The 27471-nt window shown below is 41.9% G+C and overlaps 1 protein-coding gene across 2 annotated transcripts; it reads right to left on the reverse strand.

The window, feature by feature from the left end:
* Positions 1–612: 612 nt before the first annotated feature.
* araf (A-Raf proto-oncogene, serine/threonine kinase) lies at positions 613–27273 on the reverse strand. Of its 2 annotated transcripts, XM_063195187.1 has the most exons (17): positions 27241–27273; positions 24453–24693; positions 23754–23857; positions 23127–23229; positions 22804–22958; positions 22137–22262; positions 21435–21579; positions 20932–20959; positions 20201–20325; positions 19688–19896; positions 19171–19347; positions 18714–18760; positions 18049–18167; positions 17504–17635; positions 15634–15768; positions 4562–8008; positions 613–3249 (listed from the first exon to the last, which is right to left on the reverse strand). In XM_063195187.1, the coding sequence occupies exons 2-16, from the start codon at positions 24555–24557 to the stop codon at positions 7868–7870; spliced, it is 1851 nt and encodes a 616-aa protein (XP_063051257.1). In that variant the 5' UTR covers positions 24558–24693; positions 27241–27273; the 3' UTR covers positions 613–3249; positions 4562–7867. The 2 variants fall into 2 exon arrangements, with proteins under 2 accessions (XP_063051257.1, XP_063051256.1); XM_063195186.1 differs by lacking the exon at positions 27241–27273 and having other exon boundaries at positions 24453–27205.
* Between the last annotated feature and the right edge of the window lie 198 nt (positions 27274–27471).

Raw genomic sequence — 27471 nt, forward strand, 5'->3', positions numbered from 1 at the left:
TCCTTGTCCATTCATCAGACCTACCTACAGATAATGGCTGCCACAGATTGCCGTCAGAAGGGGGGCGGAGTCACCTCTAGTGTTATTTTCTACCTCTATGTCTACTCCTCTTCACTACAGCGTCTTTTAAACATTACAGCATTTGACACTCATATCCCATCTCATTCAGTTCACCCAGTCAACCCGTGTGGGGCGCTCAGTTCTTCATTTTCACCTCTCATTTTGTTTCACTTCATCTCAGCCTGTGGTTTTGACAGGAAATGCATGAGAGGTGGGGGATGTTTTCTCTGAGAAAGTCCCTGCTTGTATCCATAGATACCACTATAACAATTGTTGGATTAGTTCAACTTTAGATGGCGTTGTTTTAATCACGATAAATGGAATATATCGTTATATAGTTGTCTTTATTGTAATTCTTAATCATACTTTGGGCATAAGTTTATTTTTTTATGTCTAATGATATTTAGTCTAAGCATACGAATTGTGAGTCGATAGTGTAAAATGAACTTGATAGTCACTGCTGTTGCCATAACGCAATAGTCATGATGGTAATGTCACTTGTTTCACCAAGCGCATGACACACACACACATATACACACACAGACGCAATGCTACATCAGCAATCCACGGTTTTATTTCAAGAATAAAATCCTGCCTCCATCTTAAGACAAAAAACCCTAAAAAAATACTAAGATTTCCTTTACATTTTTAAAATAATTTTGTTCTTTTTTTCTTAAACCGTCACACAAAAAATAGAAACAAGTACAATTTTGTAATTTAAAAAAAAAAAAATGTAACTGTACACAGCAGAGTACAACCGCTATTCCACACAGAACACCCCGGAAAAATCTTTTAAAAACTATACACAAAAAAATGACTGTTGCCTAAATTCACTAATGTCAACACATTAATTGACCGATCAACTCTCTTCTCTGCTCAAAATGAAAGAAAAGAAACAAAAGAAAAGAAAAAAAATAAAGTGTCAACCGAGTCAGGATTTGCCCTCTAAAATCCTTGGATTTTACATGCCTGGTGCAGTATATATTTCAAAGAGGAATTTAATTTATTTGGAAGCTCTTCAATAGTCTATTATAGATGTTAAGGTCATATGGCAGAATCAAAGTAATGCATCGTTTTTTTCAACACAGATCTGGAAAAAAAAACACATGATGTATTGCTTTTCTCATCGCACTCAACACTGAAAACCACCTTTTAAAAAGGAACACATTTTTTTGTACATCACATCATTTGACTGGTTTCTATTTTATCTGCTTGGCCCAGGTCTGATCTAATTGTGCCCTTTATTGCGATGCGATGCTGATACAGTATATAAAAACACTATACAGTACTCTACAGTATACACGTGCAAGATGTATGATATTAGCAGTTCGATTTTTGTGCTTATGGGTTTTGTTTTAGGTGCCATCATGCAAAAACAAACAAAACATGGCTGTCTTCCCTTTTCTACAAGCCACTTGGACTTTGAATTCCACCCAAGACTCTAATCTTCCCTAAACTGTACAAACAACAACATGGCCTCAATGTTGGAAAAGAGGAAATGTGTGAATAGAATGATAAAAGTAGTCTCACACCAAGTTATACTACACTTCCCACTGTACAGAGGGCCTGGCTGTGCTGTATTGAGAAATGTTTTCTTCCTGTGTAGACTGTAGCGATTGGGTAAATGCAGAGCCTCTTCATTTCAGCAAAGTCTGGTCAGGACGTTTGCATTACACTACACTACACTTAGCTGACACTTTTATCAAAAGTGACATACAATCATGACAGGGGTATTTGTTACATTCCCTGGGTTAGGGGCCTTAATTGTTCAAGGCCACTTCCACCATGGATGACATGGGATTTGAACGCGCAACCTGCTTATTCCAGGAGACTCCCTAGCCATTAGGCAATTCGCCTGGCTATTAACTGCAAAAGTACTTCAATTCAAACATAGCACGCAAAGTCAGCACCATTGCTCACACACATTGTATTTGCTGATTGGTTTGACAGCCACATCAATAGAACCACAGCCAAAGCCCTTGTGTTAAAGCAAGTACAGTCAAAAAAATTCTAGGCTCTAACTTTTCACTTTTTTTCTGCGGTACAGTATATTACAAGGTGCTGGTTCATCAGATTAGTGGAACAGGTAATGAGGAATGCTCATCCTGAAACGACCCATCTTCACTCCCTAGAGACCCAATAAGGTTAACAGTCATATCTTTTTCACCTCCATTCTCACAAAGCCTGTTGTTCCCCAGCCAGCTGAAATCTTGGAACCATTCATGGATATAGTTGTCTAAATTCTGCTATTAAATAGTAGTTTTTCACTCTCTTAAATTCAGAAAAAGCTCTGCGCCACATATAGTTGTGTCATTTATAGTTCATTAGTTTGATAGCAGTCCTAAAGTGAAGCATTTTAAACAGGGTACCCAGCCCCCTTTTCAAGACAAAACAGTCCATTGATTACAAACCTACATCTTAATCCATAGATTACCATCTACAATTTCTACAATAAACGCAGTGTCAGTTGAGTGCTCTGTAACATTTCTGACCAATAAATTAAGCACAGAAAAACTATGCCTTTTCTTCTACTTCCCTCTATATTTGAGGCCCATGACAGAAACACGGTCATGAAAAAAACACAACCTCTGCTCTGCAGCTGACATATCTATTTATGTGACGCATACAGCGCGTGTGGTTAGACCCCACAGGTTTCAGATGCGTATGCCACACGCACCCTTGGTCCCTCTCAAAAACATCAAAGCTTTCAAAGGGCCATGCTAACAACAGTGCCCCCTTGTGGCCTGAGTTTGCCCATGTTTCCACAGTTGGACTACAGACAACAAAAAAGTAGCACATCAATATGGAGTTGCACAGTGTGTCTGTGTCTTGGTTTGTCTAGGTTTCATTCCATAATAAAAAAACAAGAATGACAGAATTGGTTGCTTTCTTAGTTTGATCACCGGTACCATGCAAAAAGGTCTGTTGCTTCAATGACCTTCACAGCAGCAGGTTTTCACAGAGGCATTAAGTTGGGTCTCTGCACTGACCAGTACAGCAGTTTGAATGAATAAGGTAGTGCCTGAAATCTCAACATCATGCTGCTGGAGAATTATTGCTCCACAAGACACACAAAATACAGTACAAGAGGAAGAGTATGACAAATATATTAGAAACGGTTTTCTTTCTCTCTCGCTCTCCATCCCCATGCCAAAACAACGTGTCCACACTACAGTCAGCCAATTAACCCTTATGTTGTGTTCGGGTCATTTTTGACCCGTTTTCAAGTTTTAGTGTGAAAAAAAAAAACACTTTCCTTTATTTTCTTGGAATAAGGCTTCATCTAATCCTCAGTCACAATCATTTCAACACAAAAAAAATATGTTTTATCACTTTAGTAAATTTTAAAGGTCCAAGAAAAAAAAAAGTTACATCTGTGGTGTTCGGGGGTCAAAATTGACCCGGTATAGATTTTTGGTTGTTTTATGCATTTCTGACAAGCTGTTGGATGCCCTTTTTCTTCAGTTTGGTGATTTATGGTGAGGAAAATATATTTCTTGCCTGAACTTTTTTTTTGCCAGCTTTTTGATATTACAAATCCAATATGGCCGCCGGACAGTCCCATACACTACAATATGTCATATCTCCTGTTGTGAAAGGAGTACAGATGTATTTCTGGTGTCTACTCATATGTTTTCATGGTCAGGGAATCCATTTCTGCATTATATAATGAGATTTTTTGCACATTTGTTTGCAAAATACATTTTTGCACATTATTTTTTCCAAAAAACGTATCAAAAATTCCTAATGGCACCCAAACCTGTAGAACTGGTCTTATACTTTCTATAAAGTTGATGTGGCAATGACATAATGGTCCATGTTCATGGCATAGGGGATTCAGATGAATAGTGTGACTTTTTTCATGTTCATTGAGGTGTTCATTTCCAATACCTTTGCATTAGATTGGCGGAATAGCTGTGACTCTGACAGAATTGTTATTTTGTATATTTACAACACTAAAATCATATAAATATTGAAAAACACCAAGTCAACATATTTAAACATTAATTTTATGCACTGAAAAACTAATTTAGTTGACATTTGGTCTTTATCCTGCTATAAATCTCTTTGGGTTGGTTTGGACCCGAACACCACAAATGCCACTCTTGATGATATTTTTTAATATTAGAGAAAAACTAATAAAATAAATGTGGGGATTGTTGTACTCTCATATCAGCTGTAATACATGGACAACATAATCACTAATTGTATCACTTTGGAAGGTATTAATAGTGAATTTATGCAGATTTTGATAGTTTTGGTCATCAAAAACGATTTGCATAATGTAAGATAGAAGATCTTTAAAGTCAAAAAGATGAATACATCAAGTAATATTTCCAGGGATATCAATATATACCAAGTTAGCCATGAGATGAAAAACAATATTTGATGATAACTAGTGTTTTTAGGTATTTTATAGCTGAGTTTTGTTATCACGGGTCAAAAATGACCCGAACACCACAGGTGTATGCAGCTTATGAACACAACACAAGGGTTAAACAGAAAGCACTTTGAATAGTTCAGACTCCACTAGAGTCAAAAAAGAGAAAACCCACACCGCCATGTCTGTGTATTAAGATTACAGGTCATTCCGTCCAAATCCCTCAGCACAAACCTCCATGTCTAAGCAACACAGCAGTCATTTAGAATAAATCAACAACAGCACCTTTAACAAGTGTCTCAACAGGTCCATGATGCTGCCTTCTAAGGTGTCTCAACCGGTCTCTGTCCATGACGCTGCCTTCTAAGGTGGTCAGACTTTATGCACGTTACTCAAAGTGCCTGTTAAATGTGTTTAGATAAAGCAGGGGGAAGGTGCCACATTCAACATGGAGAACCAGTTAACTACTACAGTACAAAACACTGTGTCCAGAACTGCTTTGTGTGCCCTGTAGGTGGTGCTGTTACACACAAGCCTTTAGGGTCTCACAAAGGGCCTATTTCAAGCCACCTCTGTCACCATCGATTCAGTGTATTTGAATAAAGCAGTTATAAGTTGCATTCTCTGGCATAGGCATAAACATAAGTTAAGCATACATGCCACTCAGACCGGTAGTCGTACATACCTGCTTTACTTCTCAACAGAACCTGTTTGACGCCATTGCAAGTCAGGCTAATCTTGATCTCTGTGTCTGTCTGTCTGTCTACCCCCAACCACGTTACCTCCCCACAATGGAAAGATCTCACACAACTACGCTTTGAAAAGACCGAAGCAGCAAAAATGGCAAAAATAAATGGCTGTTACTGTGGTCGATGGAATGCTTAATTTGTCTTAAAGAGTTGGCTTTTCTCGCTTTGAACAGGACTCAAACATAACAGCAAGTGCTTTCCCTTCCCCACTAACTGTTATTCCACTATACTCTAGAAAGTTTCATTGGTCTTCATCACATGCAGTCTTAAATAGTACGCTGTGAACATACGAACCGAAAAGCGACAGTCAACTGATTAAAAACCTTGATGAGTCCCCCACAACATGCAAAGCCGTGAAAATAGAATCTCATCTCATTCGACACTCAAATTACTACTGGCATTCAGGAAGTTTTTTTGCCCTCATGAGTCATGACAAGTACAGAGAATTGACTATCCTTATTGTGCCAGAAAGAAACGCACACCTCTATTGCACTAAGTTACAGAAAAGATGAATAAAAGTTTGAATAAAAGTTTGAAACCGCAAAAGGCTGGAGAAGTTAGACGTGAAAAAAACAAAACAAAAAAACCAACAAAAAAATCTCTTTCGTAATGCATTGGAATGTTAGAATGTTAATTCCACAGAGGAGACGTGGTCACACCACGCCACGCCACACCACAGATGATGGTGCCATGAAGTTCCCTTCAATTCGGAGCCCCTCAGACGTGCAACCTGCCACTGAAGGATGCACACTCCAGTCACAGGAGGGGCACTTTGCTTCTTTTGGAGGCACTCACAACAACACATGATGTTCAACTGTTCATCGGTTCCATTCAAAAGTCTCACTGTCTATTATTGAATGTAGGCTGGAGTGCAAGCCCGGCCAAAAGGACAAAGGGTTTCAGATTGTCCAATCACAAAGGACGCCATCCATGGCCATGAGCTCACGCAAGCCAAGGCTAACCACTGCAATCTTAAAACACCTCCCTCAAAACCAGACTAGTTCCCCATCACAATTACGTCTGAATGACATGATCAAGATAAAGGTAGGGTATTCTTCTGAGGTAAAAACTCCTCAACGGGAACAAGAACTGATTGGAATTGGTCCCAAAACATAAAGAAAAGAATACCAAGTTCAGAACAATGCAACTGCTTCACTTGGCCAAATTCATATTTCAACTAGACATGCAGTCAGAGAGTGCAGACCTCCGCCAAGGAAGCTGTTTGATAGAACATTTGACTGTGTTCCACCCCATTTTCTTCCAAGTCTTTCTGCCTTCTTTTTGGGGAGTTAGAAACTGGAATGTCAAAATTCGCCCTATCTCACAATGGTGAAGAATCTTTACATTTTGGTGGGTCCGGATCAAGGATTTTTAAAAATCACTTGCTCCTTTTGTCAATTCCGACAACTCCACAAAGTTTCATCCAAATCCGTTCATAACTAATTGAGTTATCCCGCTGACAGACAGACAGACAGACAGACAGACAGACAGACAGACAGACAGACAGAAAAATTAACGCGACCAAAAACATAACCTCCTTGGCGGAGGTAAAAAAAAAAAAAAGAGAGAGAGAGAAAAAAAGTCAGGATTCGTACACATGTGCATTTGAGCAAAGAAGAGAACACGGCAGCTCACAATGACATGATTATGTAAAAACTGATCAACATTAAAAACCTAGCCAATGTTAAAGGACTCATTTAAAATTCTCGCCTTGATATTTACATTCTGCTGTATAAAAGTAACAAAAAGAAGGACCAAAACAAAAAAACAAAACAAACACCCAATTCAGCAAACCAGCCAGGAACTGCAATGAAATGATTACCACATAAAAAAAAAAAACGAAACAAAAAAACAAAACAAAAAAAACCACTCGACTTTGTCCCTGAAGTTGTCTTAGTGGGGGCTTCCAGACAGACAAATATTTCTGTCTTCCTCTACACAGCTACTTTCCAAAACAACAGATAAAGGGAGGTGGGGGCGGGGGGATGAAAAGACTTTGAAACAACTGTTGGCAGCTGGATGCCGGCAACACCACCAATCGAGTTCCTGGAAGTGCCACGAGATGGCTCGTCCCGAGCCAAGTCAACCTGACCTGTCCCAACCCGGCCCGATTGCTTTCATCTGCAAAACACCAAGCAAAGAGAAGCCCTACTGCTGTTCTTCTACTGCAGCCTGGAGGCCAGTGGAGCACCCACCTTTTTGTCAAAAACCCCAGGAAGTTGGACAAGATGACCTTTGACAACTGCAATAGTTGTGTGTGTGCATGTGCAAGTGTCCGTGTTTGTGCAAAGTCTGTGTTTATGTGTGTATGCCTCAAATGTGAGTGTGTGTGTGTGTGTGTGTGTGTGTGTGTGTGTGTGTGTGTGTGTGTGTGTGTGTGTGTGTGTGTGTGTGTGTTTGCGTGTGTTTCTTCAGGCCAACACCCCGGCGATGCCTTAACAAACAGGAATCTGAAGCAAAAGCATTCCTCCATCTGGAAGAAAGGCAGGGGAAGTGTTCTCCTTTTTCCTTTCTTTCCTTCTGTTCCTCTTCCATCACTCTCCATGTCTCTCTCTCTCTGTCCTTCGTCATTTCTCTATGACTCTCTCTCTCTCTCTCTCTCTCTCTCTCGCCTTGTCTCCATCCCCCCGGGTGCCCAAGCTGTGCCCTGGGCCGTGGTGGCACCCCCCTTATCACATCACAGGGGCAGCAGTTTGGTGGTGTTGAAGAGCAGCGGGTTGAGGTCCTCGGCATGCACGGCGCGGTGCAGGGAGGGCTCCGAGGCACTCCTCTCAATTTTTGGCAGCAGGTCCTGAACCTGCTCGATGCCCACCAGGATCTACGGGAGGGCACACAAACATAAACATAAATAAATAAACAAAACAAGCAACAAACACAAGCTCAGTATCCACTGTGTGACTGCATTCAGGAGCAACGTGCAAACAGAGAGCACAAAAATAAACAAAATGGCTGTCTTGTACAGAGCCTGTTGCTTTCGCTTCATGATAGCAATCTGACCTCGCACCATTAAGATTTGCTTTCTCCACAAGTTAGGCTTGTACATTACATTTTTTATTTCACTACTGTCGTTTTGAGGTTGTGACGTTTGCAATTGTGCAAAACCACAGGCAGACCACAAGAGACGACATCATGGTTTCATCGCTCTTGTGATTGGCACCGTAGTTGGTCCATTACCTCCTGGTCTGAGTGAAAAAAAAATACTTTGAGCTAAGAGATGTCTCATGGCTGAGTGAGCAATCTTGATAGTTACCCAATAGCCGTCGTGGCAAATGTGGTGGAAATTGTGGTCAAATGTTTTGGGTCAGGACGTCAGAAGATAGTTTCCACTGAGCAAAAAGATGGGTGTCGGCAGAGTGCCATAAAATGCAGCGTGCCTCTGCACAAATGAGGTGGTTATTAGCAGCACACTGTCTCACTGCACTCCTCCATTCTATTCTTGACAAGGGGTTCTGGGCAGTTCATGATGGTAGTACACTCATTTTCAAGTGGTAAAGATGTTGTGAAAGAGAGGGTTCCTCCCTTCTTGCACTGCGTGCAAGGTGTCGATTTCTCTGGAGTGTAATGTACCCTTTTAACTAGGGTCACGATTCAAAGTAATTGGGTGTTAAAAAATCTATTCCATTCTTCACTTCACTTGTCTATTTACGGCACCTTACATCAGTGTGCAGCAACCACGGTGCCACGGAACACTGGGGTGCCCGTAACCATGACAGATCATAAGGTGTTCCGTGAAAAATTACACGATATTGTTACTAATGTGCGTCACAGAGTGTCCTTTCCAATTGCTGGTGTGCCCTTTAGATTTTATCATTTCAGCAAGTATCTAGGCTAAAGACTGAAAACCACTGCCATAAGCCCAATTCGCAAAGGACTTCATTACCTGTAGTGTGGACCACTGGTAATTTGGAATAATCGAGGAGAATGTCTGAGTTCTTAGCCCAGTGTGAATGCACCATGTCCGTAATTTGTGAAGTAATAATTCCGCTACAAATTACCCATTGTGTTTCAGCGCAATGTGAATGCGCACGTGTGTGTTTGTGATAGCAATTGTTGTCTTTTCCTGGAGTGAATAATGGAGGACACTGGAAAAAGTTTGCATAACATTATTTCAGGAGCAATTGGTAGTAGCCCTATCCTGTGTACATTGGACCACATTAGCAAAATACTCTACAACTAACTCCAGGAAGAACTCCATTAACTCTTCGAGACGAAACAGGAAGTTGTGAAATTACAGACTTTTGCTTATCCCGGCCCCACAAAATAGCACAGAGGTGCGGGGGTAATTGTGCATTACCAGTGGTCCACAGGTAATATTTATCCTCTGCAATTTAGGCTTTAGGCCCAATACTACTTTTTATCGTACTCTGTATAAGGCTTGATTCTGCTAAGCATTTCCTCTTTTTGTTCCATGTTGTCATTAGTCTTGGTGTTACACCGTTTTATTTCCCAGTTGTTTATCAGTCCAGTAGATGATCCATCCATTACTCATCTATGTACAGCATGTAGGAGGCCAAAATAGCAGTTAAATTCACAACCTTCTGTGGACCCATAGCAGTGCCAAATGGTGTGGAAAAAGTCAACTGTTTTGGTCAAAACATACTGTGATGAAATCAACAAGCAGCTCTTGGCATATGGCCTATATTTTGCTTGGACAGGCTGGGGTGGAAACATGAAACACATTTTAAATGTTCATATCTTAGAATCTACAAAAGATACAGATCAATAAATCCATTTGTTTGACAGCCGTCATTCGGGAGATTTTGCTGTTATTGTTGCATATGCTTTCACAGTACACCACTCATGAAGTGATAACCAGGGCTAGTACAACTCCTGACATAACCACGTCTACTCTTCTATCTCAGAATGTACAGATGATGCCGATCGACAAATAGCATTTATTTGACAGTTGACATTCTGGAGTTGTTCTTCCATAGCTTTGTTTCTCCGCTACCCACTACCTACACGGCCACCATTACCCCAAACACAGTCTAAACTAGAAATGCACCCAGAGTGTGCAGACCTCCGCCAAGGACGTTCAGTTTGTTTTTAGACACATAGGATAGCCTATTTGTGTGATGATGATGTGGTGTCATTTATGCAGGTTTAAACACCATTAGTGTGTCAGAGAATTAAACAGTGAAGTTGTAAAAATTATATCTGTCTTTTTTATAGGGCCTAACCATGTAGGCCTACCATGAGTAACTGTGGTCTGTTAACATGATTAACCTTAAATGTAATGAATTGGATAGGTCTAATTTCCCTCATTGGCGCTGCTACCTACGATTAAACTGTTCGTCGTTATTAATTTCTCCACTCGTTCATTATTCATTCATTATTTGTAAAGTAGGCTAGAAGAACCAGTTTGTGTTTTGCATGCTGTTAACAGCGCCAAGGATCCAGTTCACTACATTTAGCCTACATTTGTTCAACTGGACAGACGAGAGAAAGCTGATTTGGTTGACAGGGAAAACACTCCGCGAAAGCTGCGACGATATGCATCACCCCTGATTGATTACATTGATTACGTTATGTTTTGGTGCTAGTGGCTACCCACGCACCTGGCTTCAGCCATGCAGGCACAGCAAATCCGCGCGTTCTGTGTGCATTCTGTCTGGCTTTGTGGTGACTGTCGCAGCACAACTTTGATTAACCTTTCATGTAGCCTGTAGTGAACCAGGTACCTTTCCCTCCTTGGCGCTGTCTGTTAGCCTATCTGTTATAGCCTACCACTATTGGCCGTTATTAATATTATCTCCAGCCTTCGTGAACTTCAACTGAGCAGGCACTCGGAGAACAATTAACTCCGCGAAAGCTGATTTGGTTGTCAGGGCAAACACTCTGCGACGATATGTGTGCCATATTGTATATTATTATTATATATCATTTGGTGTGCTATTGGCTACAAAATCTGTGCGTTCTGTGCGCATTCTGTCTGGCTTTGTGGTGACTGTCGCAGCAGAACTTTGATTAACCTTTCATGTAGCCTGTAGTGAACCGGGTACCTTTCCCTCCTTGGCGCTGTCTGTTAGGCCTATCTGTTATACCACTACTCCGCGAAAGCTGATTTGGTTGACAGGGCAAACACTCTGCAATGGTATGTGTGCCATATTGTATATTATTATTATATATCATTTGGTGTGCTATAGGCTACGCAGCCATGTAGGCACAGCAAATCCGCGCGTAATAGCCTACATTCTGGCTGTGGTCACTGTCCATCAATCCACCTCGCAGGCAAGCCCTGTCATAGCTCAATTCACCTCGGCCACCTTGTGGCAGGCCGCGAAATAGTAGCGAACATACAATAACGAACACACAAACCCAGGCGTAACTAACACACACACAAACCCAGGCGATCACATAACCTCCACCCTTGGCGGAGGTAATAAAACAGCCCTCATCCTGGAACAACACATTACCGTGTGCCCAGTGAAAGCTGTCAGCGGCCGTTTGTGTGTGTGTGTGCGTGTGTGTGATAGGGTGCATCAAATGCACCCTATGAAAGAATATAGCCTTGGCCCTATAGTAAAAATGTTCTACACCCAGTAAAAACACACTGTGTAAAATGTTTTGAAAATTGGATGAAGTCTACCGGGGCCACAAGCCCCATGAAAATAGAAAATAATGGTGATAGTCAAAATCTTGGAATAGAAATGGACATTTCGGTGCATCAAGCTACCCAATAAAAAAACATATCGCGTCAGCTGTGTGATAAAAATGTTCTATGCACTGTGAAATCACTCTGTGTAAAATATGTTGAAATTTAGATGAATTCTACTGGGTCCACCAGGCCCATGACAATACAAAATAATGGTGATAGTGATGGGCAACATGGATTCCAAAGCTGCCACATATTCCAAATATAGCCAATATAATGAACCAGCTGACCACTGCTAATATCAAGCAAGAGATTGCAAAGCTGTATGACTGTTACAGTGAGGAGAATAAGTATTTGATCCCTTGCTGATTTTGTTGGTTTGCCCACTAATAAAGACATGATCAGTCTATAGTATTAATGATAAAATGTATTCTAATATGGAGAGACAGAATATCAAAAAGAAAATCCAGAAAATAACTTTCAAGAATATATTTTAATTGATTTGTATTCCATTGAGGAAAATAAGTATTTGACCCCTCTAGTCAAAGAAGACAAAATATTTGGTTTTAAAGCCCTTGTTTTCTTGTACAGAGTTCAGATGTTTCTTTCAGTTAATGCCAATGTTTGTGGATATATTAGGAGGGATTTTTGTCCACTTTTCTTTGCAGATCATCTCTAAATAATTTAAGTTGTACGACTCTAGCTTGGCAAATGGGAGCCTCTGTTCCCTCCACAGGATTATTATAGGGTTAATGTTTGGAAACTGTCTAGGCCACTTCATGACCTTAATGTGCTTCTGCTTGAGCAATTCCTTCGTTGCTTGGGCTGTATGTTATGGATTATTATCATATTGGGAGGCCAATCCATGACCCACCTTCAGTCTAGTGGTGGTGGGAAAGAGGTTGGCATGCAGCATTGTATGTTTACATGTCTCCCTCCATCCATTTCTTGACGATGTGAAGTTGTCCTGTGTCTTGGCCAGACAAACAACCTTGATCTTGGGATCATAGGCAGCATTTCTCTTCCTCAATACACATCGAGTTGTGTTAATGCCAAACAGTTTGATTTTGGTGTCATCTGATTCCAGCACCTCCCAATCATATCCTAATCCAGTTCGATGTTCATTGGCAAACCTCAGGTGAGCCTGAACAGGTTCCTTCTGAAGCAGGGGTACCATACATGCACTGCAGGATTTTAATCCGCTGTGGTATTAAGTGTTTCCAATAGTTTTCTTAGTGATTGAGGTCCCAGCTGCCTTGAGATCATTTCCTAGCTCTTCCCATACAGTTTTAGGGTGCTTTATCTCTGTTTGTTCTGGTTATTGAATCCCCACAAGGTCAAATCTTGTATGGAACCACAGACAGGCCCAAGATTGATGATTGATAATCATTTTGTTTGTCCTAAAATTTGGAAGAAATTCACCAACAGTTTGCTCTTTAATATCCAGGAGCCCATTTCAGCCTTCTTAAGTTCTAAAATCTTGTCCCTGACATCCTTTGACAGCTTTTTGGTCTGTCCCATGTTGGCGAGTTTAGTTTGATTGATTGACTGATACTATGGACTGATTCTGTAGATTCAATGTGTCTTTTGTGCAGGTTACTATTAACAGGTGTGTTCAATTCAGATGACAAGTTGATTGGAAGTGCCATTTGATCTGCAGGATCAGAACTCTTAACGGTTGGCAGGGGATTAAATACTTATTTCCCTCAATGAAATATAAATCAATTAATATATATTCTTTAGAGTTAATTTCTGGATTTTCTTTTTGATATTCTGTCTCTCCATATTAGAATACATTTTATCATTAACATTAAAGAGTGATCATGTCTTTATTAGTGGGCAAACCAACAAAATCAGCAAGGGCTCAAATACTTATTCTCCTCACTGTATATTTGTGTGTTTCACCTGTGGGCCTACAATTCCTGGTGGAACATCTGTACTAAAGCTGTGAATGCTCCTTGGAGTTTTTTCAAGAAATCCCTGCAGTAGGTAAATAGAGTATAGTCAATACAACTGTATGTGATATTGGAAAGACGGCTTCCCAAAACCTTAAGTGACTTCTATGTATGTCATGGGTATCACCAGGTCCAGAGTTCATTGCCAAGGGCTTCTCAGCTAAGTTATGGTACTCATCTGATGGAGTAAAGTGAAATACTACCACAGGCGATGGGATAAAGAAGTAATGGCACTCTTCGATACAGTTGTATTTACTGCCTTGTAGGCTAGTCATTCCAAGGAACATTCACAGCTTTAGTACAGATGTTCCTCCATGAATTGTAGGCCCACAGGTGAAACACACAAATATAACAGTCATACAGCTTTGCAATCTCTTGCTTGATACTAGCAGTGGTCCAAGGCAGCAAGGAATCTATATTGTGTTGCAAAACAGCAATTTTGCCTGAATATAGCCGTTGAACCATCAGTCTGTCCCGAGACTGAAGTCTGTGTAAGTGGATCGACTGAATACACACCCTGCTTAGATATTCCTTCTGTTTGCGCTTCCAATACAGGTGATTTCATTAATTACCTCATCAACCTGACTTAAGTGGTAATTAGGATCAGCTGGTTCATTACATTGGCTGGGGCAAATGTGTCACAGGGTTTGTCCACCTCTGTTTTCAGACAATGGGAAACCTGGATTCAAATGCTACAATCCAGTGCCACAGGTTTCAAATTACCTGGTTTTACCTGTCCAATGGGGCACCTAAGTCTCCACCCCTTCCGGGCGGCTTGTGGGGCTGGGAACGCGAAAACTTTTGACTGGGCTGATCAAAGCTATTTTCCGACCCACCTCGCATTTTCCCATCGATCACACATATGCTGTTCCTCAGAATTAATAACAACTAATGGTGTGCTTGTTGACTTCACTTGGCAAGCGATTTTTGAGTTGTATGTGTGCAAAAATATGTAATTATTTGGACTACACAACAGACGTCGCATGTCCGACGTGCAGCCACTTAAGCCACGGTGCAGCGGTAGGGTTGGCTGTGCCTCGGTTCACGTCAGATATGCGAGGCGCACGTGTAGTCTCTAACACAGTTTTGCAAAAAAGCTAAAATAACGTTTCTTGCGTGCCGAAAATGAGTGGTCTTACGACGCAAATCCAAACCTTTCAAATTCACTGTCATCATATGTGAAATCCGGAGCACATGCCAAACGGGATGAGGATTTAGCTTGACTCGCTCCATTAACTCGCATTCAAAATTTTGAGAGCTCCAGCCCCACGGATCGGAAGTAGAAGGGCGTGACTTAGGTGCCCCATTGCCCTAACTGGAAAGGTAAAACTAGGTAGGTAATTCGGAAAATGTGGCACTGGACTTCAGCCTTGGAATCCAGGTTGCCCATCACTATCACCATTATATTGTGTTTTCATGGGCCTGGTGGACCCAGTAAAATTCATCTAAATTTCAACAAATTTTACACAGAGTGATTTTACTGAGCATAGAATATTTTTTATCACACCTGAGGCAATATGTTTTTATTGGGTAGCTTTATACACCGAAATGTCCATTTCTATTCCAAGATTTTGACTATCACCATTATTTTCTATTTTCATGGGGCCGGTGGCCCCGGTAGACTTCATCCAAATTTCAAAATATTTTACACAGTGTGTTTTTACTGGGTGTAGAACATTTTTACTATAGGGCCAAGGCAATACTTTTTCATATGGGGCATTTGATGCACCCTAGTGTATGTACCTGTCTATTTATTTTTAAATGCTGATTTTAGTATTCCTGCTCATAGGAGTCAAATGCAATAATAATCTGGCAATAAGTTACTCTTTGACATTTAACTATTCTGGACCCTGATGGAGGCTGTGGAGTGTCAACCTGGGGCAAGTGTCTCACCTGTGGGAATAGGGGCCTCTCGTCCCTCTTGAACTTCAAGCAGTCCACGATGAGCCTCTTCATGGACTTGGGGCAGTTGCAGAACAGTTTGCTCAGGTCGGGTGACAAGTATCCTCGGCCTACCATGAAGAGGATCTGGATAGGGAAATGGGGGGTGGAGGGGTGTTCAGGGAAAGACAGGCGATGTGTGGTGATTTAATTCAGAATAATACCCAATTCCGCTTTGAAAACATCAAATAAACACTTCACAATTCGCAATTAAATGAAAGTGCAATGTAAACTCAACAGAATTATTTAATTCTGAATTAAAAACATGTACACATTAGGGGTCGACCGATACAGGTTTTTTAATGGCCGATGCGATACCGATTTTTTTTTCATCACCCTTGGCTTGGCATTGGATACCCAATTTCCGATACCCGATATTTGGGGCCGATATGGGTTAAAAAAAAAGGTAAAAAAATGACAAATATTCCAGGTCTCAAGTTAAAAATAAACATTCCTTTAACATTATCAAATTGAGGTAGAACTTGTAACATTTAAACACCCACTCTAACAATCAAGTAATGTCTAACAATCAAGTAATAAAAAAAGTGTCTTGGTGCTTTAAAAAAACCCAGAATGACATAATAAATATTGCGTATCGGCCAAAACCACACGCATATCGGCCGATACGATACACTTAAAATATGCAAATATCGGCCCAATATATATATCGGTCTATCCTTAGTACACATGCCCGTTTTCATACAATTGGTAGTCCCTTTAGAGAAAAAGACCCTTAGAGCTCATTCTCATTCTTGAGAGATTATCTCAAAACTGTGGATTTCTGAAGCAGATGGGATTGGTCTGACCAAAATAACATGGTGTCATGCCAACAAAACAAAAATACACACAAAACGATGCCCAAGCATTTCCCAGAAAGGAATGAAGTCCATTCTGAGAGAAAAACACATTTTGAAGGAGCATTCTTCCAAAAAAGGTAAAATGCCATGTAGGGATTACTTCTACCCCCCCCCCCCCCCCCCCCCCCCCCCCCCCCCCCCCCCCCCCCCACAGACAATGCTTTGCCATTCATTTCAACGGGACACTACCGGCCGCCGCCGTGAAAATTAAACTCAAGTTGGACTTTCCAAATGCAGCATGGTACTGAGCCATCTCCCGTGCCTCTACCGCCGTGTTGGTGTGGAGGGACTAAACTGTTTCCATGCATTTTCGCTGCCGCCAGTAAAAATTGATTCAGTCCCACCGACGGCAGCATGTCTGGTGTGAAGAGGTCCTAGGTATCTGAGCAGGCTTGAGCTGCATTCCAAGGTGAAGGTTTAGGAGATTTTAAGGACTTCCACTCACTCTCGAAAGCATTGGGACACATTACCGCAGAGATACACCAGCGGCGACGCGATTCAAGCGACAGAGTGTAGCAGCAAGCGATACGAGAGATTGAGGAGACTAGAGTACGTCCGCACAGGCAGAAGGCAAAGCATTCAAGCATTCCCATTGGCTGTGGTCACTGACCTCTATACAGTCATTGGCTGTCGCGGCTTGTCGCCGAACCGCGTCATAGAAAGTTGAAAAGATTTCAACTTCAAATTGTCGCGCTCGTCGCGCAAATCGCTCTAGTCTCCAGAATCGCTTTTGTCTCTCGACTCAATACAAAGTCAATTACTTCCGTCGCTCGACTCGCTCAGATCGCCGCTGGTGTATCTCTGCGGTTACACACTTTCACGTGCAGCTGCAAAAGCGGGTGTAGAAGGCAAAAATGAGTGGAAGTGCTGGAAAATGGGACACTTCCACTATACTCTACATTCCCCAAGCCCGGGCCAAGCCTCTCTCTCACCAAGTATCTCCAGGCCAAAACCTCTGCACTCACCTGATCCCGGTTGTTGATGTTGGAGTATGGCAGAGTGCCTGACATGAGCTCGTAGAGGACCACGCCGTACCCATAGACATCTGACTGGAAGGTGTAGGGGTTGGCGTCCTGCATCCTGATCACCTCTGGAGCCTGTGAGGGCAACACACAGCAGAGAGCACATTTGTTTCTTTGATTGAGTTTATTGTGTAGCAACCATGGCTATTTCATGACCAAGACAAGTAAAAATTCACATCACACGTCTAAAAAATAATCGTTCAAAATAAAATCACACCCTGCATATCAATGCACATGTTAAAAACCTGTCTAGGCAAGGGCATTGGAAATCAGATTTGCCAACAAATGCAAAATAAAATCTAGCAAAGTGACCTGTCTGCAACACAGTTGCTTGAAACTTTGAAAGGTGGGAATTGGTCTACCCATAGCAACGAACGGAACACCTCGTCGGTCGTTATTACTTACTGTATGTAATGTAACGTAATGTATGTATATAAAACTCAGTTGTGCATTGAACACCAAGAGGCCTGCCATTTTCGGGGACTCACCATCCACAGAATAGATCCGCTAGGCTGCTCCACCTGCTGAGAACCGCTCCAGCGGGACTTCACCGTGGCCAGACCAAAGTCGCCGATCTTAACCGTCCAGCCTTCGTGCAAAAAGATGTCTGGCACAAGAACTCAGGAAAAAAAGGCTGAATAGAGGGAGGGAGAAGGCGGTCTAAGAGTGACAGATCTTACATGCCTTTATTTTTGAGAAAGCCTTTGTGTATGAAATGTGCTATAGAAATAAAACCGCCCTGCCTAAGGGCCTCCACACACCGGTTCCGACAGCACTGCCGAGCACTTTCGCTTCCAACACAATTCCAACCTCCAAACCCAATTTCACATGTACATAGCATGGATAGTCAATGGGCTGTTCCGACAAAATGTCCGTGGACATCGGCGCCAGTGTGCGGGGTTCTATTGACAACAATGGAAACAAACTTTTGCGGAGCAGTGCTCTGCACTTTGTTGGTGCCGGTGTGCAGAGGCCCTTGCAGAGAAAAGAGCACTTCTCCAATTTCTTTACAGCCGCTTCCTTCATATTAACCAAAGTTAAGTAAAAATGATGCAACCAACAAATCCTTTGTGGTTTCTCCTAAGGGGTAATCTAAGTATACACCACCAGACAGGCAAACTATTGCAGACAAAACTTGTGAACCAAAGGATACTGTTTGATTTCAGGTCCCGATGAATTATATTCTTGGCATGTAGATAACTGAAGGACAAAAAGGGAAAGGACAATACAGGAAGCCATATTAGAGCATTTCAATCAGAGTCAACGAATAAATAAAATAAAATCACAGAGCAGAATCAAATAGAAAAGAATAGACTTTGTCAAGCCGGCATGGAATTTGTCTTTGGTCTCACTGTATAGCAATATGTGATATACTGTATAGCGATGCACGGCTAAGAGTTGACCCAAAGCCAAGTGTGAATTTGGTATAATATATTATTCAATGCAACACGATCAAAAGGGCTTACACATCAGGAAAAAAGCTCTTCAGATCAATGTTCTCTCCTTAACCCAGTCACGCAAACTTAACTCTCATAACTCCCTTTCTCCTTTTCTCCCCACTGTGCTAGTCAGTTATATTTATTAAACATCTTGGCCAAGGCATATCTTACTCCATGCCCTGTGCTGTCTGGCGTGCCACGTCGATGCGGCGCATGGTCTCGAACTTGGTCTCCAGGACGTGGAGGTGGCGGTACAGACTGCTGCCCTCGCACCACTGCGTGATGATGGCAAAGTTGGGCTTGGTCATGAAGCCCATGAACAGCAGGATGTTGACATGACGCGTCTTCCTGTTAAAGGGGAGCCCAGATGGAAGTCGAGAAAAGAAAGAGAGAGAGAGCGGGCAGGTGACACAACGGAAGACAGCTATTACAGATGCTACTTTACAACCAAAGACTTTTTAAAAAGAATAATTTCGCTGTAACTCAACAGCGTTGGAGTGCGCCAGGCTCACAAAATTATCAATGTGCATAAATATACCAGCAATCTGTGAACAGAGCAGAGCTTTTCAGGTTTCATTCATTTACTGCTGAATTTTGTACTACTATTTACTACCATTTAATGCTATAGTGATGACCCTAAACTCATATAACACGCGAGTATCCCAATGTAATGGAGGTCACTTCTTACCGTAGCACCTGCATCTCGTTCTTGAAGGCCTGCAGCTGCTCGGGCGTGGGCTGCGTCACCTTGAGGATCTTGATGGCCACGTCCCCGTGCCACTTGCCCTTGTAGACCGTCCCGAAGGAGCCCGCGCCAATCCTCTTCAGCATGTGCACCTCACGAGACTGCACCTCCCAGTAGTAACTGGAGTCCCGGTAGCCGCCGCGATCACGGTGCTGCAAGCCAGCCGATGAAATGAAGACAACCGGAGGCAGAAACGTGATTAGATTCATGATGTAATGGGGGAGATGGAAGGTCATAGATCCACAACCACAAATATTCCGAATAATATTCTATGATGCCTATGATGGTTAAGTCTATGGCTGAATCAGGAGCGGTGTGTATCAAATGTTTAATGATCATTATGCAATTATTCATTTATTTATTATATATGACTTTAATAGAACACAACACTACAGGTGTTAAATAAGGGGAGGGGGATCAACAACAAAAAAGGCAGGAAGTAAGGCGCATACTAACCACTTTCTTTTTGTCGTCGGATGAGGACTGTTTGCGCTCTTTGTGCTCCGAGGGTGACTTGGGGGGCCGACGAGGCGAGCCAATAGTAGGGGGGCTGGTGGAGAGCTTGGGGGAGGTCTCAGGTCCTGATGCACACGACGATGGGAACATGTCATGACTCACATGGAGGAAACCAGCACACACCACAGACTGGCTAACCACGCACTCATGCGCTCAAAATGAAAGCTCATAACTACATGAAGGAAAACTAGAGTATGCGAGGCAGGCTGGTAAGGCTCTGATAACTGAGTTAAGAGAGAACACAATGATACTTCACGTACATAGAAAGAGAATGAAAGGGTTTAATTTGAATATATTATTGTTTGGTACGATACTAGTATGTATGTTAGGTTGTATTGTTAACTTTCTACTATTTCGCTTATTACAAACTTAGTAGCAATGTCATGTTGGATTGAGAGAATATTCTCACTTTCATGTCAAGAGTATTTCATGGGTAAGCACTGGATTTAAGCACTTGCCCATTTCCAAAAATATAATATCAGAGTAGATTTGGCAAAGGGTTAATGTTCTGGTTAGTTTAACAGCGAGAATGCTATTATTTTGAGCAAACAGAGTAGACTTAAGAGCAAAGAGAATAGACACATTCAACAACTTGTAACAAATGTAACAAATATGGACATGGATGACTAACTAAAACGTGAGGGGACGTCAACGTCAAAACAAAAACTCACCCATAGTGCTGTTGAGTTTTAGTGCATCCTATGAGAACAACACAACAATGACAATAAAAAATGAAGATAATGACGAACACTTGAAAAAACAATGACAGTGTAAACATGAAAACCAAAAGCAAACAGGAACAAAAATGCATTCAAATGACTGAATGAGGGTGGGGGTGGGGGTGCAGGGTGATGGTGCAGAGACAGACATGTCATGAGTAAACTTCAGAGATGAAGAGATGTCTGCAACACTAGTATAATGCTCCAAAAAATAAAAAAAAGCTCAATGTTCAAAAAGTTGGGATTTGTAAATGTTCAGGAGCATATTACTGGTGTAGTAGGTCTTGACTTCTTCAATATATGAACAGACATGTTCTGGTGTTGAAAGCATAGACCTCTGCCAGGCAATGAATGTGGTGAATGACTATTGCTCTTCTCCTCTGAATGTCTACTGCTCTCCTTACGAACCTGAGAGGGAGAGGAGATGGCAATGAAGATGGGAGATGGTGTCTCACCTCTATGATGCTGATGGCGCCGGCGGGCCCCGTGCTGACCATGTGGACGTTGGGCGTGGAGGTGGAGCGGTGCCTCTGCAGGGACTGGCCGTCTGGCCCCGGCATGGGAAACAGGAAGGCCGAGGTGGGGGACAGGAGGCTCTGCCTGCAGGAGTGGGGGTGGGGGTGGGGGTGGGGGTTGGGGAGATCTTCCTCAGTGTGTAACATCACAAATACTTGGTTGAGAAAAGCTACACTCTACTACACTACACACTAGTACGCATGTTATATCTCTTTGGTGGAAAATCTTACATCTAAATACATTGCTAAATACATTAATAATACACAATACAATATGTGTAGTAGAGAAGCTTTTGCTAATAAATTGGCTGATTAAGTTGCACCAGAAGACCTTTTATTATATCTGGAGTTGAGCGCACTTCCTTACAAATACAAAGTCATAAAACAGACAGGGGAGTATGCCATCTGGCCAAGTAGTAATCCAGGTTAAGTTAACCTTGAGGTAGTGATGTCATCTAATAGAAGAGCCTAGAGTCTTAACTAAATGACAACTGTGGGCTATCTATTAGCAGACTCACCACTTATAGGTTAACTTGTTTATTACTTAACTTTACCATATTCTTGCAATACTCCCAAGGCTGCTTGGTACTATGTAAAGGCATAATGAACAGCCTCAGGAAACATAATTCGGAGTAGACGTACCCGGTGGGATCGGGGGTTAAGGCGAAATCGTTCTGTGATAAGGAGTGGTCTGGAATCATTAGTATAGGTATCCGAGGTGGGCATTCATCTGTGTCATTATTGTCTGGGTAGCTTTGAGGACCTAACCTGTAAACAAAAACATGCAATAACAATGACTCATGAACGGTGTGCTGAAATAAGACATAATACCATGGCTCTAAATTGACTTTTTTCATCACCAGATACAATGTTTACTACTAGCTGCCAAGCACACAGTTACTAATGGGACAAAGTGGCTAGTAAGTTGGTCTTTTCTACCAGCCAAACTGAAATTGTACCAGGATTTGGCTGTTTAGCTGGGGTTAGCTTAGAGCCCTGCATAACACCAAGTGGAAGAACAATGTTAACAATGTTGTCGTCCATTCCAATGTAATTCTTCCCAGTTGTTTAGTGGTGAATCAATTGCCGTTTTAACTTCAAATTACTGAATCCATACATAGACACAAGTTGCTATTAGTTCACAAATTACATGCAGCCCCTTTGATGGTAAAGGGCTAAAAGGGTATTTAAAACACAATATGCAAATAATCTTGATCATAATAAAAGAGAGATATGGTATATGAATAAAGCTTTGTTAATGTACAGTATTGATCAATTGTGTGTCCTCCTTGCGGCTTCGCTGACTCACCGTTTCGTCATGGTGTCCATGTCGACACACACCGTGGGCACTTTGCTGCTGCAGTGTTGATGAAACTTATAGCCACATGTCTGACATCTGAATCCGTTAAACAGAAACTTGTGACAGAAGTCGCAATACGCTAACTTAAAGAAGGTTTTCCGGACCTGAAAAAGACGACATCAGTCAGCTTCAGCAAATAAGCCTTTTCATTGCTATGGTCAATGCCATATGTATTTTTAATATGGTGAAACTGAAGAGTGTCCACATTAAGATTTCATTCTTTCATTCATAGCAAAATTGGAGATTAGGAAGTGATTAATTGATTGACTCACGTAGTTGTGCATAGCGACTGGCACATCATCGAGAACCTCCACTAGCAGCTCTTCCCCAACCAATGGGGTGATATCAGTGTTCCATTCCGTCAGCCTTTTGCGGCTAAATTACAACATAGTCAGGCGATTAATTAAAACCGCTTGTAAACTAAATTACCTTCCTTGCTTACAGTGTCTGTTTTATACAGGACAGTGCAACAGACAATGTCATTTAACATGATTTCAATGAGGCAGCAATTTCAAATCGATCATGTATACATAGAGAACTCCAATTAACTTTTCAGAGGCCCACTGTCTTCCTTTTTTCCATTATTGATATTTTCTTTTGATAATTTTTATGTTCATTAATTGTAAGGACACACATAACCCAGAGCAAAATGAGCAGGTGCCACCGAACAATTTATTGTTTTTATGTAATCCGAGTAACCAAATAATCTTCCTGACTGATATGGGAAATTAGAATACCCAAAACAGGCCGAGTGTACATCCCTGTTGTCCAACTTGTGATCCATTTATTACATTTCAAATGCTAGAAAAGTAGCGGGACAGAGGTTCCAATCCATTTCTGTGCATTATGTAATATTATGTTATGTGCTAACATCCAAAAAACCTGATACTACTACTTACCCTTCCAAGAGGCGGAACACAGCGCAGCACTCCTGCGTGAGGCCACGCACTTTCAGGGCCTTGTCGAGACTGTCATGGACTGTCTGGCCCGGCCGCACAGTCACCTGGTCACAAAGACAGCGCACATTACAATCATGACAGACAGAACAGAAAAGAAGGCAGGCAGGCAGGCATATACTGGAAAAGTCTGTGAAGCCGTCAGTTTCACAGAAATCTTCAATTGAAAACCTCTGCCTATTGAAAGTCAGTCACCCTCTGAAACATGTCTCCTTCAATCTCGGTCCAAAAATAGGAACATTATCATCCAACTGAAAACGGCAACCATGCACATTTTCATGACCAAAGAGCTCTCTCTGCATGCTCAAAACAGACCTGCACCTGCATTGCAAACTAGGAGGCGATGCAAATGCTCTTATACCATGTAATGATATATCATACCATATCACAACCGCAGAGATTCCTCCATCCACGCTCACCTTCAGGATCAATAAAGTATAAAATACCTCCCTCTACTTCTCCACTCTTACTTACCACTGTTCATTTGAAATTGCAACCGTTGACATTTTCATGAGCATTTTCAGAGGCATATGCAGTAGCTTCACATAATGCTATATCAAATCTGCAGATGTTCCAGCTATCCATTTGGTGCTCACACTCAGGATCAACAAAGTATCTCTACCCTACTCTTCATCTACTCACCACAGTGCGCTGCTTGTTTGGGAGGTAGACGCGAATGGTGCCCCCTCCACGTGGTGCATCCTCTGGGCTGGTCTCCCCCGAGGAGGAGCAGGAGGACGACGACATGGTTGAAATGGCCAAGTGCAGATTGGGTTGGGTGGGGTGGGGGTTAGGGAGGCCGGGAGTGGTGAGTGGCTTCAGCTAAGAGACAACGTCATCCACTGGAGCAGGGTTGCAGCAGGAAAGAGCCCTCACCTAAAACCTGACACACAGAACAAGACCTGCTTTAGACATATTCACTCACATGCTGCATGTTGAAGTTATGACTCAGGAGGAGCATTGGTCTGGAGTTGCTCAATGATACCTCTGTAATGCAAACCAGGGGGGCAGAATTGTGATCATTAGCTCTGCACTTATTTCCTTATCGTGCTCTTTGAAAAACTGCATCTTTTCTGGAACTTTTTCCTCACCCTGTGAGTGTTAGTCTAGGACCTAACTTACCCTTAAGCTCACTCACATACACGCATATAGGGATGCACCGATACCGATACTGGTATCGGTATTGGCACCCAATACTGCTCATTATACTCGTACTCGTACTTGTCAAGCACTTGCCGATACCAGGAACGATACTGCTATTACACAAAACAATGCAAAATCTTGTCACGTTTTGTGGACTTGAAAGCAGCATGGGAAAAAAGTGCCACCTCATACATTTACTAACAAATCTACATGGAAATGGACTATACAAACATCAAAGGTGGAAAAAAACAAGGCCATGCATTTATTTTAATTGTATTTTGGTGGTAAAAGGTATCGATATCGGTACTCGGTATCTGCAAGTACACACATTAATGTACTCGTACTTGTATCGGTTTTCAAAAAAGTGGTATTGGTGCATCCCTACACGCATATTATTAAGGTGGAAATTTTACAGAAATGAGAATGATTATAATCTGCAAAATGCAAAGGGGGTTAAAGGGGCATTTCACTTTTGGCTCCAAGTACCTCCCAGAGTATGGGCCACTGAAGCGAATGTGGGTGAGGCTCCCATCACTCACCATTCCATGTTGTGAAGCACTTTGGAGTCAACCATGTTGTGTTGAAATGTGCAATAAAAAAAAACCTGCCTTGACTATCTCCATGCTTTAAAACTATTGGCTACGGTCACTCTGTTGTCAGCTGAATCACGAATGAAGGACATTTTTATTTTTGTGGGATTATAAAAATGTTCCCCTATCCAGCCACAGCCTTCACAGAGACCTACTTCTTTCAGAATTACACAATGTGATTTGTGGCAGTTGCCAGTGATGTTTCCAAAACAACAGCCATTCTGTGTGACATTTTCTCTATTTAGGATTGTATTTATGGGAAAATACTCTCCCGCAAGTTCATGAACATGGTGCAGTTTAGTATCCTAAAACAAACCAGAAACATGTTTGAAGTTCAAGTTCAACTCAAGCTGAAATCACCCAAGTTATGTCTGCTTATCATTCAAGATTATATGTTATTAAGAAGAACATAATTAGGCTAATGTTGGATAAACTGGACTGAGTGTAGGCCTATGCATTTTGCTTTGCAGAATTAGCAAACACACCGTTACACCAGACAGAAACCCACATGCACAGAACACATCTGCTTTATTTATGCTAAAAAATGAAAAAAATAAAAAACTCTAGCAACTACTCTAACGACAGCAAAACCTGTTCATACATGACCTCTCCGTCATTAACTATTCTGTTTATTAATTGAGCACATCCATTAGGAAAAAGTCGGCTATTGATTCAAAAAACACCATGAGTCCAGCTGAATACACACAAGGTCGGTGAATGTACTTCACTGTTATGAGGACATTTTGATAAACCATCGTAGGACCCGGGCTACTAGCTCTACTTCCTCCTCGAGCTACCTGTGCGACCTGGGGACCACTGAAGGGACAAGAGCTATGGCGTTCAACTTGGCTGTCATTGAGCTAGCGAGCGGTCACTGGTTTGCACATACCAGAAAGAAGTATGTTCCCATAATTTCCCAATTCCTTGTCAGACTACACATTGAACAGACACCTATGTGACATTGGCACACAGCCAACCCAAGCACAGTTATCGTACTAACGATAATGTTATTTATTCGAGTTGCTAACCTGCCAGCTAACAACACTGTAACTTGCAATGCACCTTCTCAGCTGTCAAAGTTACATTGACTGCCAGTCTACAGTTAATAAGCCAAAACGTCTGTGCGAACCAACACGTCTAACAAATACCCACTGTCAGGGCGTCATGTGCCACTGTCTATTTTCAAAAAATATTTCACGGCGGATATTCTTGAGTCGGCGAGGTGGCAAGGCACTTGGGGCTAGCTCGAGAGCTAGCAAGCAGTGCAGCTAAAGGGGATTTGAGTGCCCATTAATATTTACAGTACAGGCCACATTCCACTACTTCCCTTCTAAATCGACCATGCAGTGTATATTCTTTCGACAGCATACGCAACCTGCTAAGAGTATCCCACGGTATTTATGGTTTATTGACTCCTGTCCTCTATTTGGAGATGTTCGAGGAAAGGAATGCTATTTTCATGAGGCGGAAAGGGATTAGATGGTCAACTAGCCAACTGTTTGGAAGCTAAGCCTTGTAGCAGTGCTAACCCCAGCTATCTGTTTACTGAACAGTTTTCATACGAGTAACCTGCGCAACTGTATAATAATAATGCAAAAGATCAACGACCGTCTTGGGCACAAGCTGTTTGGCAAAACCCATCACCGTAATGCCATCCTCTTGTATTTTACAGTAAAGTTTGGGAGATAAATACTTACCTGAGGCAGCCATCTTGAATTCTAACAAGTCGGATCAGTAAAGAATTTCAGGGAAAGCGGAACACCTCCTTAGCGCATCCCGATTGGTTGTCAGGTCTGAATTAAACCTACTGCATCATAACAAGTTATGAAGGGCGGGTAGAAGTTGCATATGGATGCAGTAGCACAGGACTTTAATATTTACATGTAGAGTATTTGTAGCAGCTCATTTGGATTGTGTACGACTTTTGT

The sequence above is a fragment of the Engraulis encrasicolus genome, chromosome 3 (assembly GCF_034702125.1).
Source record: "Engraulis encrasicolus isolate BLACKSEA-1 chromosome 3, IST_EnEncr_1.0, whole genome shotgun sequence".
Classification (NCBI taxonomy): Eukaryota; Metazoa; Chordata; class Actinopteri; order Clupeiformes; family Engraulidae; genus Engraulis; species Engraulis encrasicolus.

What these genes read in the sequence shown, in the direction of transcription:
- araf (XM_063195187.1), bottom strand. Translation starts at nt 24,557, where the DNA reads ATGTCGTCGTCCTCCTGCTCCTCCTCGGGGGAGACCAGCCCAGAGGAT. An exon ending in GCGCCATCAGCATCATAGAG is followed by an intron (nt 20,960 to 21,434) that starts GTGAGACACCAT and finishes TTGTTCTCATAG; the next exon opens with GATGCACTAAAACTCAACAG. An exon ending in CAGACAGCACAGGGCATGGA is followed by an intron (nt 18,761 to 19,170) that starts GTAAGATATGCC and finishes TTTGTCCTTCAG; the next exon opens with TTATCTACATGCCAAGAATA.